Source organism: Ornithodoros turicata, chromosome 1, assembly GCF_037126465.1.
Source record: "Ornithodoros turicata isolate Travis chromosome 1, ASM3712646v1, whole genome shotgun sequence".
Taxonomy (NCBI): Eukaryota; Metazoa; Arthropoda; class Arachnida; order Ixodida; family Argasidae; genus Ornithodoros; species Ornithodoros turicata.
Genome location: NC_088201.1, coordinates 133,512,938 through 133,529,290, shown reverse-complemented (window position 1 = coordinate 133,529,290; position 16,353 = coordinate 133,512,938). Strand labels below are relative to the sequence as shown.

General features: G+C 45.5%; 1 protein-coding gene and 1 non-coding gene across 2 annotated transcripts in view; both read left to right on the top strand.

The window, feature by feature from the left end:
- The window catches only part of LOC135385509 (disintegrin and metalloproteinase domain-containing protein 10-like), a 147,267-nt gene that overhangs the window by 17,696 nt on the left and 113,218 nt on the right, over nt 1-16,353 (top strand). The window contains exons 3-4 of the mRNA XM_064614861.1: nt 5,334-5,452; nt 5,803-6,044. Coding sequence (XP_064470931.1) covers nt 5,334-5,452; nt 5,803-6,044 — 361 coding nt within the window. The remainder of the gene's footprint in view (nt 1-5,333; nt 5,453-5,802; nt 6,045-16,353) is intronic.
- Nucleotides 13,089-13,161, top strand: Trnaa-ggc (transfer RNA alanine (anticodon GGC)). Its single transcript has one exon. It is a non-coding gene; the product is annotated as a tRNA-Ala (tRNA).

Here is a 16,353-nt window from a genome sequence, read left to right as displayed (position 1 = left end):
GTTGACGAAATTGGCCATTTGGCCATTTCGAGTGCCGGTTTGGAAGCCATTTTGTGAAACCCGACCTCTCAGGGTGCAACAGGGGAACAAGATACGGGGTTCAAACCCCGTGATCTTACTTTCACATATACATGCTACAAAATCAGCTTAGGACATCTTTAATATTATTTTTATATCAAATACTGTTAAGCCCCGAAGTTGACGAAATTGTCCACTTGGCCATTTCGAGTGCCGTTTTGGAAGCGATTTTGTCAAACGCGACCTCTCAGGGTGCAACAGGGGAACAACGTACGGGGTTCAAACCCCGTGATCTTTCTTTCACATATACATATTACAAGATTAGATTAGGACATCTTTAATATTATTTTTATATCAAATGATATTAAGCCCCGAAGTTGACGAAATTTGCCACTTGGCCATTTCGAGTGCCGTTTTGGAAGCGATTTTGTCAAACGCGACCTCTCAGGGTGCAACAGGGGAACAAGATACGGGGTTCAAACCCCGTGATCTTACTTTCACATATACATGCTACAAAATCAGCTTAGGACATCTTTAATATTATTTTTATATCAAATGATATTAAGCCCCCAAGTTGACGAAATTCGCCACTTGGCCATTTTGAGTGCCGTTTTGGAAGCGATTTTATCAAACGCGACCTCTCAGGGTGCAACAGGGGAACAACGTACGGGGTTTAAACACCGTGATCCTACTTTCACATATACATATTACAAGATTAGATTAGGACATCTTTAATATTATTTTTATATCAAATGATATTAAGCCCCGAAGTTGACGAAATTGGCCATTTGGCCATTTCGAGTGCCGGTTTGGAAGCCATTTTGTGAAACCCGACCTCTCAGGGTGCAACAGGGGAACAAGATACGGGGTTCAAACCCCGTGATATTACGTTCACATATACATACTACAAAATCAGCTTAGGACGTCTTTAATATTATTGTTATATCAAAATATATTAAGCCCCGAAGTTGATGAAATAGGCCATTTGGCCATTTCAAGTGCCATTTTGGAAGCGATTTTTAAAACGCGCCCTCTCAGGGTGCAACAGGGGAACAATATACGGGGTTCAAACCCCGTGATCTTACTTTCTCACACATACTACAAAATCAGCTTAGGACGCTTTTTGCTTAGGGAGTGTCGTTTCGGAAGCAGTTTCTTCAAACGCGACTTCTCCATGTACGGCCTGGCACCAGGATTAAAGGGGCTTCGCACGTTTTAAAGGGCTCGATCTGGTGCCGAACGTTGCGGTAGCCTCTGTTACAATCCCAGTACAAGCCGTTCATAGTACTTTTTTGGCACCACGATACATATCAATTGAGTCATTGTAAAGGGCCCTGCTGCCGCCTTTTATAAATTTTGCGGTGGTTTCTGATGCAATCACAGGAGAGGGGCATAACATAAGCCGTCGCGTCTTTATAGGTGTGTAAAATGTCTGCCACCATGATTAAAGGGGCTTTTGTCCGTTTTAAAGGGCTCTGCTGTAGCATTTTATGGAGTTTGCGGCCGCATCCGTTATAATTCCAGTAGAATGGCAATAGCATAAGCCGTTGCGTGTACTTATATGACTTTGGAACTATGATACAAGGGGTATCGACCGTTTTAAAGGGCTCTGCTGCCGCATTTTCGGTATTTTGCGGTAGTCTCTGTTACAATCCCAGTAGAACGGCATTGCACAAGCCATTGATGACATGTCATCTGCAGCATGATACAAGGGGTCTCGCCCGTTCTGAAGGGCTATGCTGCATCCTTTTCCCGATATTTGCGGTCGCCTGTGTTATGATCTCGGTAGAATGACATAGTATAAGTTGTTGATAATATGTCTTTAACAGCATGACACAAGGGGTTTTGCTCGTTTAAGAAGGCTCTGCTGTCACGTTTTCCGAATTTGGCGATCCCCTGTGTTATAACTCCAGCAGAATAGGATTGCACAAGGCACTGATCACTTTCTTTCTTTCGCTCCATGATACAGGGAGTCTCGCCCGTTTTAAAAGGCCTTGCTGCCGCCGTATCCAAATTATGCGGTCTCCTCTTGCGCAATCCCGGTAGAAAGGCATAGCATAAGCCGTCATTAATATGCCTTTGGTACCATGATACAAGGGGTTTCGTACGTTCTAAAGGACTCTGTTGCTGCCTTTTCCGCATTTGGTGGTCGCTTCTGTTGCGATCCCTGTAGAAGAGCATCATAAGCCGTTGATAATATCTGTTTGGAACCATGATTAAAGATGTTTTGCCCGTTCTAAAGGACTCTGCTGCGGTCTTTTACGGATTTTGCGGTCGTCTCCGTTACAATCCCAGTGGGAAGGGCAATAGCATAAGCCGTCTCGAATATGCCTTTGGCACCATGATACAAAGGGTTTTGCCCGTTTTAGAGGGCTGTGCCGGCGCCTTTTCCAAATTTTGGGGTCACCACTGTTAAAATCCCAGTACAAGGGCCTAGTATAAGTCGTTGATAATGGCTTCGCTATGCAGAATACACCAGTGACTCTTTGTGGTGTATTCCTTGGTTGCCCCTGCCATCATCGGAGTTGCAGAAAGGTTACTTTTTACTTTTCTCAAAGAAGTTGGCAAATGATGCAATGTTTCAGAAGGACACTGTGGGTCATTTCTTGCAGGTCGAGGTGTAAGCGAATCATGGACTTGTTTATGCGTGCTGCACTTCGAGAAAAATTGGTTGATTACCATGAACAGTGAAATTCAAACGACTTCGTAACGGATATGCTCTCAAGCGGTGAACCACCCCAGGCCATAGTCAGGATTTATTTGTTGTTGTAACGGATATGTATTTTCATCTATGATGTCTTTTCCTCAGACTTTAGCACCAGTGCTCGTAGGTGTCTGTTGCCGTGTAAATTAATGTTCGGACTGCCGGCGATTTGCTGTGCAAGTTCACTTTTGTGCCCCGTATCTTGGCAAGTTTTTTTCCTTGACATATCGTCGCGGCTCTCACGCTGAATTGAAACGGAAGGTATCAGCCTTTGGTCCGTTGCGCAACTCGTATCAGCAGCGAAGAGGAACGACGATTTCTTCTTTGTCATTGTTGCTGCGGCTGGCGCTATCATCAATGCGCATAGAAGCCAAGATGCGGTACCTGGCGTGATAAGATGTCTGCGTGATTTCGAGTGGAGAGAATCATATGGTGGTATATCTATATGGATACCTATCTATGCGTATATGCATTGGTGGCCAAGGTCTATCGGGAAATCTCATGAATTACAGGGGAGTGGTTGGAAAAATTCAGGGGGAGTGTACACCTCCCTGGGGGGTGGGGGTAATGACCCTGGAAAGGACCGCAATTATAGCAAAGTACCTTAGCGTAAACAGCTGAGCGGTATAGTTATTAGGCATTCGCATATACAATTCGTTAATGGAAAACTTCACTTAACACACCAGCAGGGACAAATGAGCTTCTTTTCCAAATGAGACATGGAAAATTTGAAAGGCGTTGCAAGTTCTTCGTACATAGTTCTTCACGAACGATTTTCCCAACGTTCAGGAGCACTGAAATTGTCGGTTTACACACTCAATTGCTGATTTTGCTTGCATTTTCAACGTGAAAAAGAAAAAAGAAAATCAGGGAAAGAGAAATAATTAAAAATATTCACACAATGACCCTCGAACATAACTACTCCATCTATTTTTTTATTTTTTTTATTTTTTCACTGCGCTTCTGTGGGCTCAGTATACAGTTTGTCGCGCATGATATCCGGAGAGGCTGCTGCTATGCTGTAAGCCCATAAACTTAGTGTAATAATTAAGATGGTGTCATTGTCTGCACTTGTCTCCACTACTACTTCTCAATTATCATAATACTTACAGTGTAGTTTATCAAAATGCACGTTCAGACCAGATCGCTAATCGCTATAACTACTAGTTGAGGTTCATGAGTCACAAGAACTGCTCGAATGTGAATGTCCTTCCTAACGTCGACAGGAGCAACACTACATCGAGCAAGGGTAAAAACAATGCCTGAAAACCTGGTTTCATTCCGAATTCTTCATTATTGGTGTGCGCGCGCGTGTGTGTGTGTGGGGGGGGGGGGGGGGCAGCTTCTATTTAGTGGTCAAGAGCCCTCGGGACACAGAATAGCTGACTGCAAGCCATGCACATGCGGCTCGCGTGTGTGAGAGCCCTGATTGCCCTGATCTAAGCATTACTTCATCTTAAACGAGAAATAAATAATGTACTCGAGGGCGCGTAGCACTTGTTTAGCGTTATCTCCAAATCTGGTATTTAGTTCTGCTCCAAAATATCTGGTCCAAAGAAGTCGCGTTTGATCAAATCATTGCCACTCGCATCGCCATAGCCCTCGCAGACGCCAAACTGTCCGTATCTTCCATTTCATTTAGTAATAACTCTGGATATAAACGTGATATCGAAGATGTCATCACTTAATTACGTAATCTGTATATCCATGCTTAATAGCTATGAGTCCGCGGCCCATACCTGGTTCCCTTGCCAGAGCCTGCGAAGTAGCGCTTGGTCAAATCATTCATTTTCAAGCGACCAAAGAACAAACAGGAGACAAGATCAGACACAAGTCGCTCTGTTGTTGTTTCGTGTTTGTTCTTTGGTCGCTTGTGGATTTACACCAACCAGCCCAATCTATATACTTCAGACATTTTGCCAAATCGTTGCCCAAGTGGCACTCACTCTCACCAATTTGTCAGTTTCCTCTATTTTAGCTCGTAATAACTCTTGATACCAATTTGATACTGACGGTATCATCATCAAATTACGTAGTCTGTGTATCGTCTGCGGACCGTAGCTGCTGTCCTTGCTGCACTCTTAGAACTCGCATTTAGTGAATTTGTCGTCCAGAAGGCTATCACAGGCGCAAATCTGCCAATTTCATCCGGCAATCTCCCGATATTTGGAAAGTCTCATGCTCGTTCCCACAGTTATACATTACGTCTTATTCTTTATCTTACGCGAATGCTCCCGGGCGTGTTATCGGTGTTGTTATCAGGTCGGGGTGCCAAAAGGGAATTGGTCGCCTCAGATATGTCCTCCTCTCCCTGCCCAGATCTGTTCCTCCTCACGTACTCACGCACCACCCTGTAAACTTAGCTTCCTTGCGTAGTCCTCTGCTATCAGGTCAAGCCGGGTTTCAGAGGGGGTGTCCCTGAATGCTGCTCTTGGTAATTAGTCATTTGACGATTGAGCAACATATGGCCAAGAACTTCCGCCGGCCCGGAGATGACAGAAGTGAAAACAACATGTCTATAGCCCTTATAGTTGTTTATGAAAAATCTGTATCACCTAAAAAAAGACACCCTGTATATATGGAGAACGTTGAAAACATTTTTCTTTTCAAGGGACTTCCACCTGGTTCTCTGGAGAGATACATCGACATTCGCAAAACATTTCATCGCCCTTACTCCGTCCGGGAAGGTTGACTTGGACATCTCTCATGTGCATTCGGGAAAGCTCCTTGGTAGGTTGCAATAATGTCGTTACCCTTCTCCGTATTTCTGCTGATCATTCTTTCTGTTCTCAAATTCGCTGAATGCAGTGGCGGTGCCGGCGGCGGATCCAAATGTCAGTTTATACATTGTATTTCCCTCTCTCCCTTCCCCCACTACGCGCTGCGGCAGAGGAACCCCCCAAAAAGCTGATGGTCTAGACCCGCGTATAAACTGACTGCTTCCAGGGTCAAGGAAGCTCAAAATTTCCGCTACTTTAGATTAAACCTGCCTAATGTTTGGCACGCGACGTTGTCCTTTTTCACTGTGCCTCAATTTTATTTAATTCAAGTATTTTACGTTTGCGTACTTCATCATTCAGGTTACCCCGAAAGTCGTGTCTTTGGATACGTGAAACAGGGCACATTCCAGGGACACATCCAAATGGGCGATGGTTCCGAATATTATGTGGATCCCGGCTGGAAATACTTCGGACGGAACGCCGATTTCTTTGTCGTGTATTCTGCAGATGACGTCGAAATGCCAGCTGACCTTTCGGCAGTATCATGGTGCGGTGTGTGTCAGCTGTATGCTCGGAATGCAACGGCCACAAACACGACAAGGGTTAGTAAATTAAAACCATTATTAAAGCATAGCGAACTTGCAGCTGATATGACATGCTCTTCGTCATGTGAGCTACCGGCATCCATGCAGCGGCAGTATACAGAGAAACTAATATTGGTGCCCCAGTTGTTCTGTGATTCACGCTCTTCTTTAAGGCATCTACTGTGAACAGATACAAAAGAGCCACGCAGTGGCCCAGGCAGAAGGGGATATACAGTGTAAACAAGAGAAAAGAATCAACAAACAAGTTCACACGCATACAAACAAAAGAGAACACTCTTACAGGAACATTAACAATCTCAACCAGTGCAAATGTCGTGAACAAGGTCTTCGAATACTGTAATGCTTTCGCTCCGAACAATACCGATAGGCAACGAATTCCACTGAGGAACAGTGCGAACAACAACAACACCAACACCACCAACAACAAAAATGTTGAATTACGATTGTTAAAAGAAAGGGGGGGGGCTGAAGATGGCGCGTATATCGTGGCTAGAAGGGTTCTCAATACGGAAAGTACCGTAATCTAAAGCTACTTCTCGATGTCTCCAACAAGAACGTGAGTCGTGCAATTTTCCGTCTTATCTTCAAGGGGGTAATATTGTTTTCACTCATAAGGGCAGTTATAGAGTCTCGTCTGCTGGATGCATGTAAAATAAGACACACAGCTTCCCGGTGTACTGCTTGGAGTTTATTTATACCAACTTTAGTATGCGTGTCCCACAGGATACTGGCGTGCTCTAACTTTGACCTTACGGTGGAATTAAAAGCCAATATCTGGACACCAGGCCGGGCTTTTCGAAGTTCCTTTTTCATATATCCTAGTTTACACATGGCAAGTTGAGTCTAGACCATTTCAAATTAGATGTAAGGGTTACACCGAGGTATTTAAATTCCGTCGCCTCCTCTACGGGAACATCCCCAATAAAATAACTGAACTGAATTTGTTGCCTTTTGGTCGTTATTCGGATAAGAACAGACTGATCACAATTGACCCTCACACCTCATCTGTCACACCAATCGGGGATGCCAGCTATACTATGACTGAGCTCAACTTGTTCATCATGGGAATAAACTGGGCTATATAACACACAACCCTCTGCAAAGAAACGTACGCGTATTTGGACTCCAGCGCTGACAACATCTACAATATCATGATATATATAAAAAAATGATAAAGGTATAATAACACTGCCCCGTGGAACACCCGAAGTAACCGATAAACTATCAGAATGGGTGCCACAAATGTCTACTATCTAGCACCGGTTTGACAAGTAGGCATATATCCAGTTAACAATCCACTGACCTATGTTAACCTATGTTAAGTATCTTAGCAATCGGTTTGTTATATAGGGATGGCGAAATTTTCTGTAGCCCTTTTTCTTCTCATCTGTGGAGCAGCGTTTGGCATACTTATTGTGTTAATGGAAGTCCACATCCTATTTATTTATGCATTCTTCTAGATATACGCAAAGTATGGGCACTCTTGGTTATCAATTGTTGAACAGAAAAGATCATCAGATCATCAGAATCATCAGATCAGATGATCAAAATCATCAGGTGATACGCACGGGGCAAGTCGCAACAATTTAATGTAATTTAAATTTGACGCAATTTAGATTTAATCTAATTTAGAAACTGATAAGTCAACTATTATTTGGCCTTTTGCTTGTTCCTCAGAGATTTATTTTTCATATTGCCTAGGATTTTTCAACAAATTTTCCTGTTTCGTATGATATTTCCAGCAAAGCCGAAGCGCAAGCAAAAGCAAGCCACCAGCGGTACAATCAGACTGGCGGTGCATTGATACAGCTTGGGACAAAAGTTTACGGAACACTGCACCTGCGTATTTCTTCTTCGGAGCGCTTCCCTGCTAGCTATCACGAATCTATCGAATAGGAAACGGGTGGCGGGCTATTCTATCCACCTCTTAGTATGTAAATCCACTCCTTTTTGCTACTAGGTTGTCGCTCCATTGGAGAAATGCGACACCCCGGTGTTCCGTAAACTTTTGTCCCAAGCTGTACCAAAGAACGGTGGAGCAAAATGGACCTTTTTCACATACGCGTCGTATCCTAGCGTGTCTCCAACGAACCATGCTGGGCAGGCGTCAAAACAATTCCACATGGATAGCACAACGGTCGGTTCCTTTGTCGGGGCGCGTAGTGGGGGAGGGGGGAGAGTGAAATTCAATATAAACTGACGTTTTTGGGGGCGATCGCCCAACCCCCCCCCCCCCGCCCCCTTGGATCCGCCACTGGTGTGGTGAGCTTTCATCGCACGTTAAAGAACCCTCAGGTGTGCAAAAGCAATCCACAGACATGATCTCAGTTGTATTGCGAGGTAAACACCCAATTATTATTATTTGAATGAGGAACAGCCACAAAAAAGACGAATAGAAAGGTGTGAAATACTAAACAGTTTACAGCACCGTCGCTGCGTGCTTATCACATTGTGCAATGATTGACACACGGCCTGAGAGAGCACAGAGCGTCGAGGGTGGTGTCCCCCATTTCGGAGCGAACTTTTGTGAAAACATTGGCTGCAAAACTGAAGTTCCGTTCAGCTACTGTGCTAGAAGTGACGAGAGTCAGCAAATATCTGTATACGCACGTGTAGGCAGCGGCCCTCTGGCACCTCCAGTCATAAAAAGTGCCATTTCCTTACGAAGGAGTGAGCCTGTGCCTGATGGCCTGCAGGTGATTGATTTTCCTGTCATATTTGCCCTCACGAAATCCCGGGGTTTTCCGGAAGAAATTCCGGGACTTCGGGACGTCATCTGGGCCGCGTGCACCTGTCCCGTGATGTGAGTCCTGAGTCCCCTAGTTTTCTTTCTTTCCTTTTTTTTTGTCCCATACGAAACTACGTAGACTACTCAGTCAAAAAGTTCCGCCTCTCCTCCCACAACGGAATATTCCACACCATACTTTTTTTTCCTTTTTCCTTTTTCCTTTATTATCAATTTAAATGTAAATACAATGTAGGGATATGCCAAAAAGCGGCAAAGTAGCCGCTTGAATACTTATACTTGTACTACTTGTACTAATACTTATACTTATACTATACTTATACTGATACTTGGTTCTGCGAACCGAACAATTTTCGCACATTCCTGGAGAAGAATTTTGTCAAATTTAAGTCAAAGTAAATTTTGACCGTCTGTGAGTTTTTCGATCGATAAATGCCATATTTCAGACATTGAGCAGCTCCACTAAAGTACTTCACCATCATGGGGCATAAGCAACGAAGTGCTTGGCCTGCGTCGGGATGCACAAGAGCTTTAGGATGACCTCCTCGCTAAACGAGACACTGTAAACTCATTTATTTTCGCGACGTAAATTTTCGGTCATGGTGCCTTCTGTAAGCAATTTAGCGGGTAGTGCAGGTACAGCACATTGTTTGTAACTAGTGATTCGGCGTATTGGACGATTAATTTGTTTACGCTTGTCGCAGCGCGCAAAACAATTAGCGCAAAACCAAATTACGGTAATTTACTAATTATTTGAAATTGTTTAGAACATATGAGATAACAGGATATTGTCGCATACTGTCTCCTTGTCACCTACATTGACACTATACCTCATAATACCTCGTATGAATGTAATTGCCGAAAAAAGAGAGACCACATGAGGACGAGAATGACGACCAACAACGAACCACTGCACTTTCAACAAAGATCTACTTTCAACAAACTTTTTCTTAACTGCATCAGTCTGACAAACATCCGGAACATCAAGTTACGCTTTAACGTGTACAACGGGCACCCTCCCCCCAATTTGTTAATTCATTCATTTCTGAACACCATAGTTAGAATAGTTGATTATCTGAATACCAGATGGTAGCCTTAAGACACAATTGTCACCCAACTACTGTTATCTGTCGGGCTTTCTCTAACAGCAATTGCCAGCGACCAGCTCTCTCTCAGCAACAAACCAGCTCGCTCTCTCACTTATAAGTAAGAGAGAGAGCTGGTTTGTCCCTTCAGATGACGCACCCTGGAAGTCGCTGAGAAGGCGTGTTAGCTTAGCCAACGCCTTTGCTATCTATGCCTGGCAAGTCACCCGCTCTTGAGCCGCTTCTTCCCTGTCCTATTCCTCCTCGCGTATGCACCTTTCCGCCACTGGCGGCGCTGTATCCCCCGGATTCACCCACGTTGTTTGTTGTGGTGCGTAGTCTTGTAGGCTCGTTGTTTATCTCTGCTTTCGCTGTTTCGACAATTTCTGCGCGAGTAGAAGTTAAGTGTCAGCGAGGTGCTGTGAGGTGATGATGATGATGATTGAAAGAAAAAAATGGGGATTGTAGCCCTCATCACGAGGGCCGGCTACCCCAGATCACCTAAGGAAAGGAATGCCAGACACATCCACCCACGCCCACTGGAGATGTCGCGAAGCGGCGACGAACGCCACAGACAGGGTCATAGCCCGTCTAACAGCTTGGTGTCCCTTAAAAACTGTGTAACGGCTCGCAAAGCTGGCAGTTGAGTGCGCGTTGGCCATGGGCCCAGCACCTTCTGCACTCCGAAGGGTCGGTTGTCCACCCGGCCTAACGCGGCTACAAGTCTGTCACGACACTCAGAGTATCTTGGGCACGTAACTATAATATGTTCGACGTCTTCAATTGAGCCACAGACTGGACAATTGGGAGAGTCCGCCTTCCCAAGCCTGTACAGGAGTCTTGAACTGTATGGTACATTGAGCCGGAGTCTGTGAAACAATGACGTAAGCTGAATGTTGGGAGGAAACATGAATGTTGGGAGGACCAGGGCTAGATCGGGGTCAACCCGGTGCAGAAGGGAAGATCCAGCCTCGTCACAAAACCATTGATCTTTTGACAGCTTATGGCTCAGAGACTTTAAGGCACTCTTGGAGTCCGCCTTCGTGAAGTAAACACTGCGGAATGTACTATTTCCATGTGCTTTCCCGGCGTTGTAATCGGTCGCATCATGTCCGGTGATCCCACAGTGGCCAGGTATCCACCGGATAATCACGTCATGGCTAGCGATCACTGTTTTTGGTGCGATACTAGTATGTCATGCAGTACAGGAGCTGAGAGGTGGTGTGTACCCGTTGTCATAAGGGTCTGTAAAGCGGCTTTAGAATCACAGAAAATCACCCATTTTCCCTGGGAAGGCGCGCACGACATATGCTCTATGGCTATAAGAAGAGCGTGTAGCTCTGCTGCTGTCGATGAAGTACGATGCGATAGTCGGGCACTGCGCGCAGTATTCGGCGCTGGTACAACGAAAGCACAGGCGGATCCTGTAGATATTCTGGAGCCATCCGCATATACCGCCGTGCGATCATCCAGACGTTGGATCAATTCCAAACTCAGCTGTCGCTGTATGCAAGGAGATGAGGACTTCTTCGACGAAAGGCCTGGAACTTGTCTATTGACTCTGAGAGGCACAGCACCCCACCATGGCAAAGGCGATGCTGGAATGCGTTTATATGATGGTGAGATGCCTCGGTATGGTAGAATGGCCTGGTGAAAAGTGGAATTATCTCTCTTATTAATTGCTTCAACAAGGTGGTGCCGACGATGACGCGTTGACAGTCGGATGAAGTGACGAAGTGATTCCTGAACTCTTTGAGCTGGTACCGGAGGTTCCTTCGCTTCTGCAAATGTGAGCTGGTTAGAAGCTGATCGATGAACCCCCAAGCACACTTTTAGGCTCCTTGCAACCACACTCTCGAGGATATATTCTGAGGTGGGACACAGGTCTTGTAGAAGTGGCAGAGAGTACGCCAACATCTGACGAACTAGTGAACTATGCAGACCGAGCATAGCCGTCGGAGACGCTCCCCATCGATTGCCTGCGATGTAGCGCTGACATTAACGACGGATGTCGCTTTCTCCTTTATGCGTTGAACTTCGGCTGACCAGGACAGAGATCTGTCCACGATTACCCCAAGGAACCTGTGATGTGTTACTCTTCGGAGTTGTTGACCATTGAAAGTTCGGTAAACGTTTCCTCGTGAACGGCATCACTATTGTTTTCTCTAACGACACATCCATGCCCCGTTGAGACAAGAAGATGGCAACCTTGTCTAGTGCCTCCTGAAGACGTGTACAAAGCGCTGGCCACTGTTTCCCGGAAGATCACAGACATAAGTCATCGGCATACATACTCAGACGTACACCTCGTGGTAACAGGGTAACAGGGAGTGTCGCCAGTAGGGCATTAAAAAGCATGGGACTGAGTACTCCTCCCTGCGGCACTCCTGCGGTCACTGAGTGTTTTTGTGTATCCCCGGTGCTGGTACGCATGAACACCGCCCCGCCACTTAAATAGTTAGCAATCCACCTCAGCTCTCGCCCCCTTATGCCGAGGGAATAGAGGCCATGCTGAACATGAGGGCGACTTGCATACGGGTGAGTGTCATACGCCCTTTTGATGTGAAGGAACTCAGCTGCAGTCAATCGTCCACCCAATCGCTCCTGTTCAACTGTTGATACTAGGTCCAGTACGCAATCCATTGTACACCTTCCTCTTCGGAACCCCGCCATCTCTTTCGGCAGACGATTGCGAGATTCCAAATACCACTCAATCCGAGATAAGATAATACGTTCCATAATCTTGCACAAGCAGCTAGTAAAGCTTATTGGGCGAAACGAGTCTATTTGACTTGGTGCTTTCCCCGGCTTCAGAATAGGTATTGCTCGCGATACCTTCCACCCCTCAGGGATAGTTCCCTTTAGCCATTGGTCATTCATCAACCGAAGCAATACATTCCGAGCCACATGCTTCCACGCAACGTAAGCTATGGCTTACTGTTGCGTGCCCGGATACACGTCGAACGCAAAGAAGAAGACAGGAGAAGCTTCTCACGAGATACCTTCAAACCAGTCACTGAGGGAAAAGTGGCAGAAAAAAGTGCAGAGAAAAAAGAAACAAAGTGCAGAAAAGAAGACAGCTCTGAAAAAAAAAAACGGCAAACAGAAAAATCCTGAAAGTAAACGGCATTGCTGTAAGCTGATAGGGAGCATCTATGATGGAAAACTCTAAATAAAATGTGTTCAGGTTCTGTTCACCGTGTTACCGGCGTTGGCTTAGCTCAGTTGGTAGAGCCCTGGACTGGCAATCCAGAAGATGTGGGTTCGAGTCCTACAGGTAGCTAATCTTTTCAGTGACTTTCATCTTTCATCGTTAATTTCTTAGGCAAATTGAGGCTGTATGTATTTGTCCCTTCTATGTTGTTCCAGCCTCAGAACATCAGTTCTTTCATGTTCAACAGTTGCCGCCTGCGTCGATCCCGTCGTATGAATGTGTGTATGAGTGAGCAAAAATGTAAGAGTGAAAGGAGGATAAGTGAGAGAGAGAGGTGGTTTGTCCCTTCAGATGACGCACCCTGGAAGTCGCTGAGAAGGCGTGTTAGCTTAGCTCAATTGGTAGAGCCCTGGACCGGCAATCCAGAAGATGTGGCTTCGAGTCCTACAGCTAGATAACCTTTTCAGAGACTTTCATCTTTCATCGTTAATTTCTTAGGCAAATTGAGGCTTTGTATGTATTTGTCCCTTCTATGTTGTTCCAGTCTCAGAACATCAGTTCTTTCATGTTCAACGTAGCAATGGGGTTGACTGTTGCCGTGTGTGCGACTTCTACCACTATGAATATACAGGGAATATCTCATTGACCTGGATTGTTGAAAGGCGATGTTCCCCAAGGTCAGAAGGCTTCGTCCCAAATTCGGGGTGCATTTCGGTAGCATGCGGTGACGCACAGAAAAAAGTTCGGTCCCGATTTCGGTTCGGCCAGTTTTCGGCCAGTTTTTCGTGCCATGCGATTCACCCTTAAAGATACTGTAAAGCAATAGACAAGCATGATATGCCGGTGATGTGACTAGAGACTTCGTTGCTTCTAAATACCATATGCGAAACCATACGACCTACAACGCGCTATAAATATTTTTAGTTTGCCATGAAAAATGCGCCGTAGCGGAGCGGTGCGACGGCTGGTGTCAAACAACCCCCTGTACAGCGGGCAACACTGAAAATTGGTATTACACACTATTACGTCGGAACTTCTTTATTTTAGTAACCATATTATTAGTTTCCCTGTTTCCCTGTTGCATTCTGAAACCCCTGTTAACAGTGTTTTGTGCGAAGTAACCCAGCGCTGGCCGCTGGCCGATGGCGTTCTACCGGCACCGTCCTAGCGTGAGGCCACAGCCATCTGCCCGCTGGGACATTCCATCACCGAATACGGTGTGCCGTGTGATGAGCTTTCATCCCACGTTAAAGAACCCTCAGGTGGGCAAAAGCAATCCACAGACCGACCGCTGTGGCGTCGCTCATGATCTCAGTTGTCTCGCGACGTAAACCCCTAATTATAAAAAAAAAAAATCTATCACCGCCGGTCGGGACTCATGTAGAGGGAACACCACCTCCTCTACAGCGCTATTCGCTACTCCTCTGAAACGCCGCTACTCATTCCGAAACGTAGCGCGGTACCGCTACCGGAAGGAAATATGTACCGGCGCTACTGCCAAGCTGCCTCGTAAGATATTTTTTGATGACGAACATGTAACCATGATGAGTAGAGCCCACACAACGCTTAGGCAATAAAATATTGTTTTTTGCAGGAACAATAAGCACGAAAAATGTCGATACCAGCTATGAACTTTATTCTAGGCAGAATAAGAGCGTACAGAAATTAGAACATATCGCTTTGGTCATGCCGGATTGTGACACGGATACTGCCTTGTCGAAGTGAAATGCCGTGGAATACGAGTTACTTCTTTTGTCTTGCCCACTAAAGTAGCGGTAGCAGCATCGGACACGTTACCAAAATTTGTAGCGGGAATTATTTTTCCGCTATTGGTTAGAAATTTAGCGCGAGCGCTCCTCCGCTACTGAAAAAGTAGCGAAAAGAGCTGCTCTGTTAGTAGCGCCGCTACGCACAGCACTGTCTGTCGACAAGGAAACGTGTCCAGCCACACACGCAAACACACAAAAGAAAAAACCGTCCCCGAATCACGCACACGTGTGCCGTAATGTAACGCGTATGACTGAATTCAGGTACCGTCTACACGATGATAAACATTCGTTATGTAGGCAAGGGGATTTTGTCGGTCAAATCCTTTTTTTATGGCAAAAAGAAAAACGAAAAAGAGAGAGAGAACAAGAAACAGCAAATCGGTGATAAAATTTACCTTTTTTTTGGGGGGGGATTCATAAAATTAGATCAGGCATATGCTGTGGGACTACTTCTGTGTTATGTATTCTTGTCTTTCGCATTGCACAATCTCGAAAACCTTCTGTATAACGTTCCTTCCATCTGCCGCCGTCCTTGACTCTTGCAAGTGAACATGTACGCGTCCTTACATATGTGGCTTCCCAGCTAATAGTTCTTCTTATGAAGCCACAAAAACGTGGTAGTTAGTAGTTAGTCAGTTAAATAACTTAGTAAAATTAAAATAAAAACGTGGTATTTCTGTAACCATGTCAACTGTTTTACACGGCATGTCGTATCACCAAAAATGCAACAATGCAATTCACCTTCCTGAAGTTGTACAAGTTGATGCATAACTTTCCCATCAAGACAACAAGAAAAGAAAAAAGGGTGCCGCGGAAAATGTGTGATCAACGGCATTTAGACACGACGGAGCTACGGCAGACGAGGACAGTACGGAAAGGACGGAAAGGCACCACACCGCCCTTTTCCGTATTGTCCTCATCGTCTGCCGTGGTTACGCCCCATTTCGTCCAAACGTTTATTTCGTCCAAGTACTCACAACGTCCAAATATTTAATTCGTCCGAAAAAATCGGACGTACTGGACACTTGTACGAAATGAACAGGCGAGGAGAAACTTGCCCAGCGCGTCCAATACCCGTACCGTCCAATAGCCCATTTCGTCCAAATGGGGGAATTCCTAAAGACTCTGCTCCTTTCGGCAGACGACTGCCTTTCGGCAGGCGATTGCCTGGCTGCATTCATGAAAGCACAGGCCATTTTGATACTGGGTGAATGGCAGGTGACTGTATTCATGAAAGCAAATTGATTATCGATCAAACGGGGAATCACAGAAAACACAAACCCGTTCACAGGACCGCTGACCTACACTCTTAAAAATGAACTTCACCGCATAGCACGCTCCTAGCCAACCATTATCTCGAATGATATCGTTATCTGCCCTGATTTGTTGAAAACGGGGGACGTACGCCATTTCTGTGACACTTATGCTGTTCATAATTGTACGCATTCGGCTGCTGTTGAACGGGATTTCGCCAAGCAGGAGACGAGGCAATTTCGTGGTGAACAACGCGACGATCCAAGAGGCTCGCTCTTCCTTCTCATGGGCGTACGGA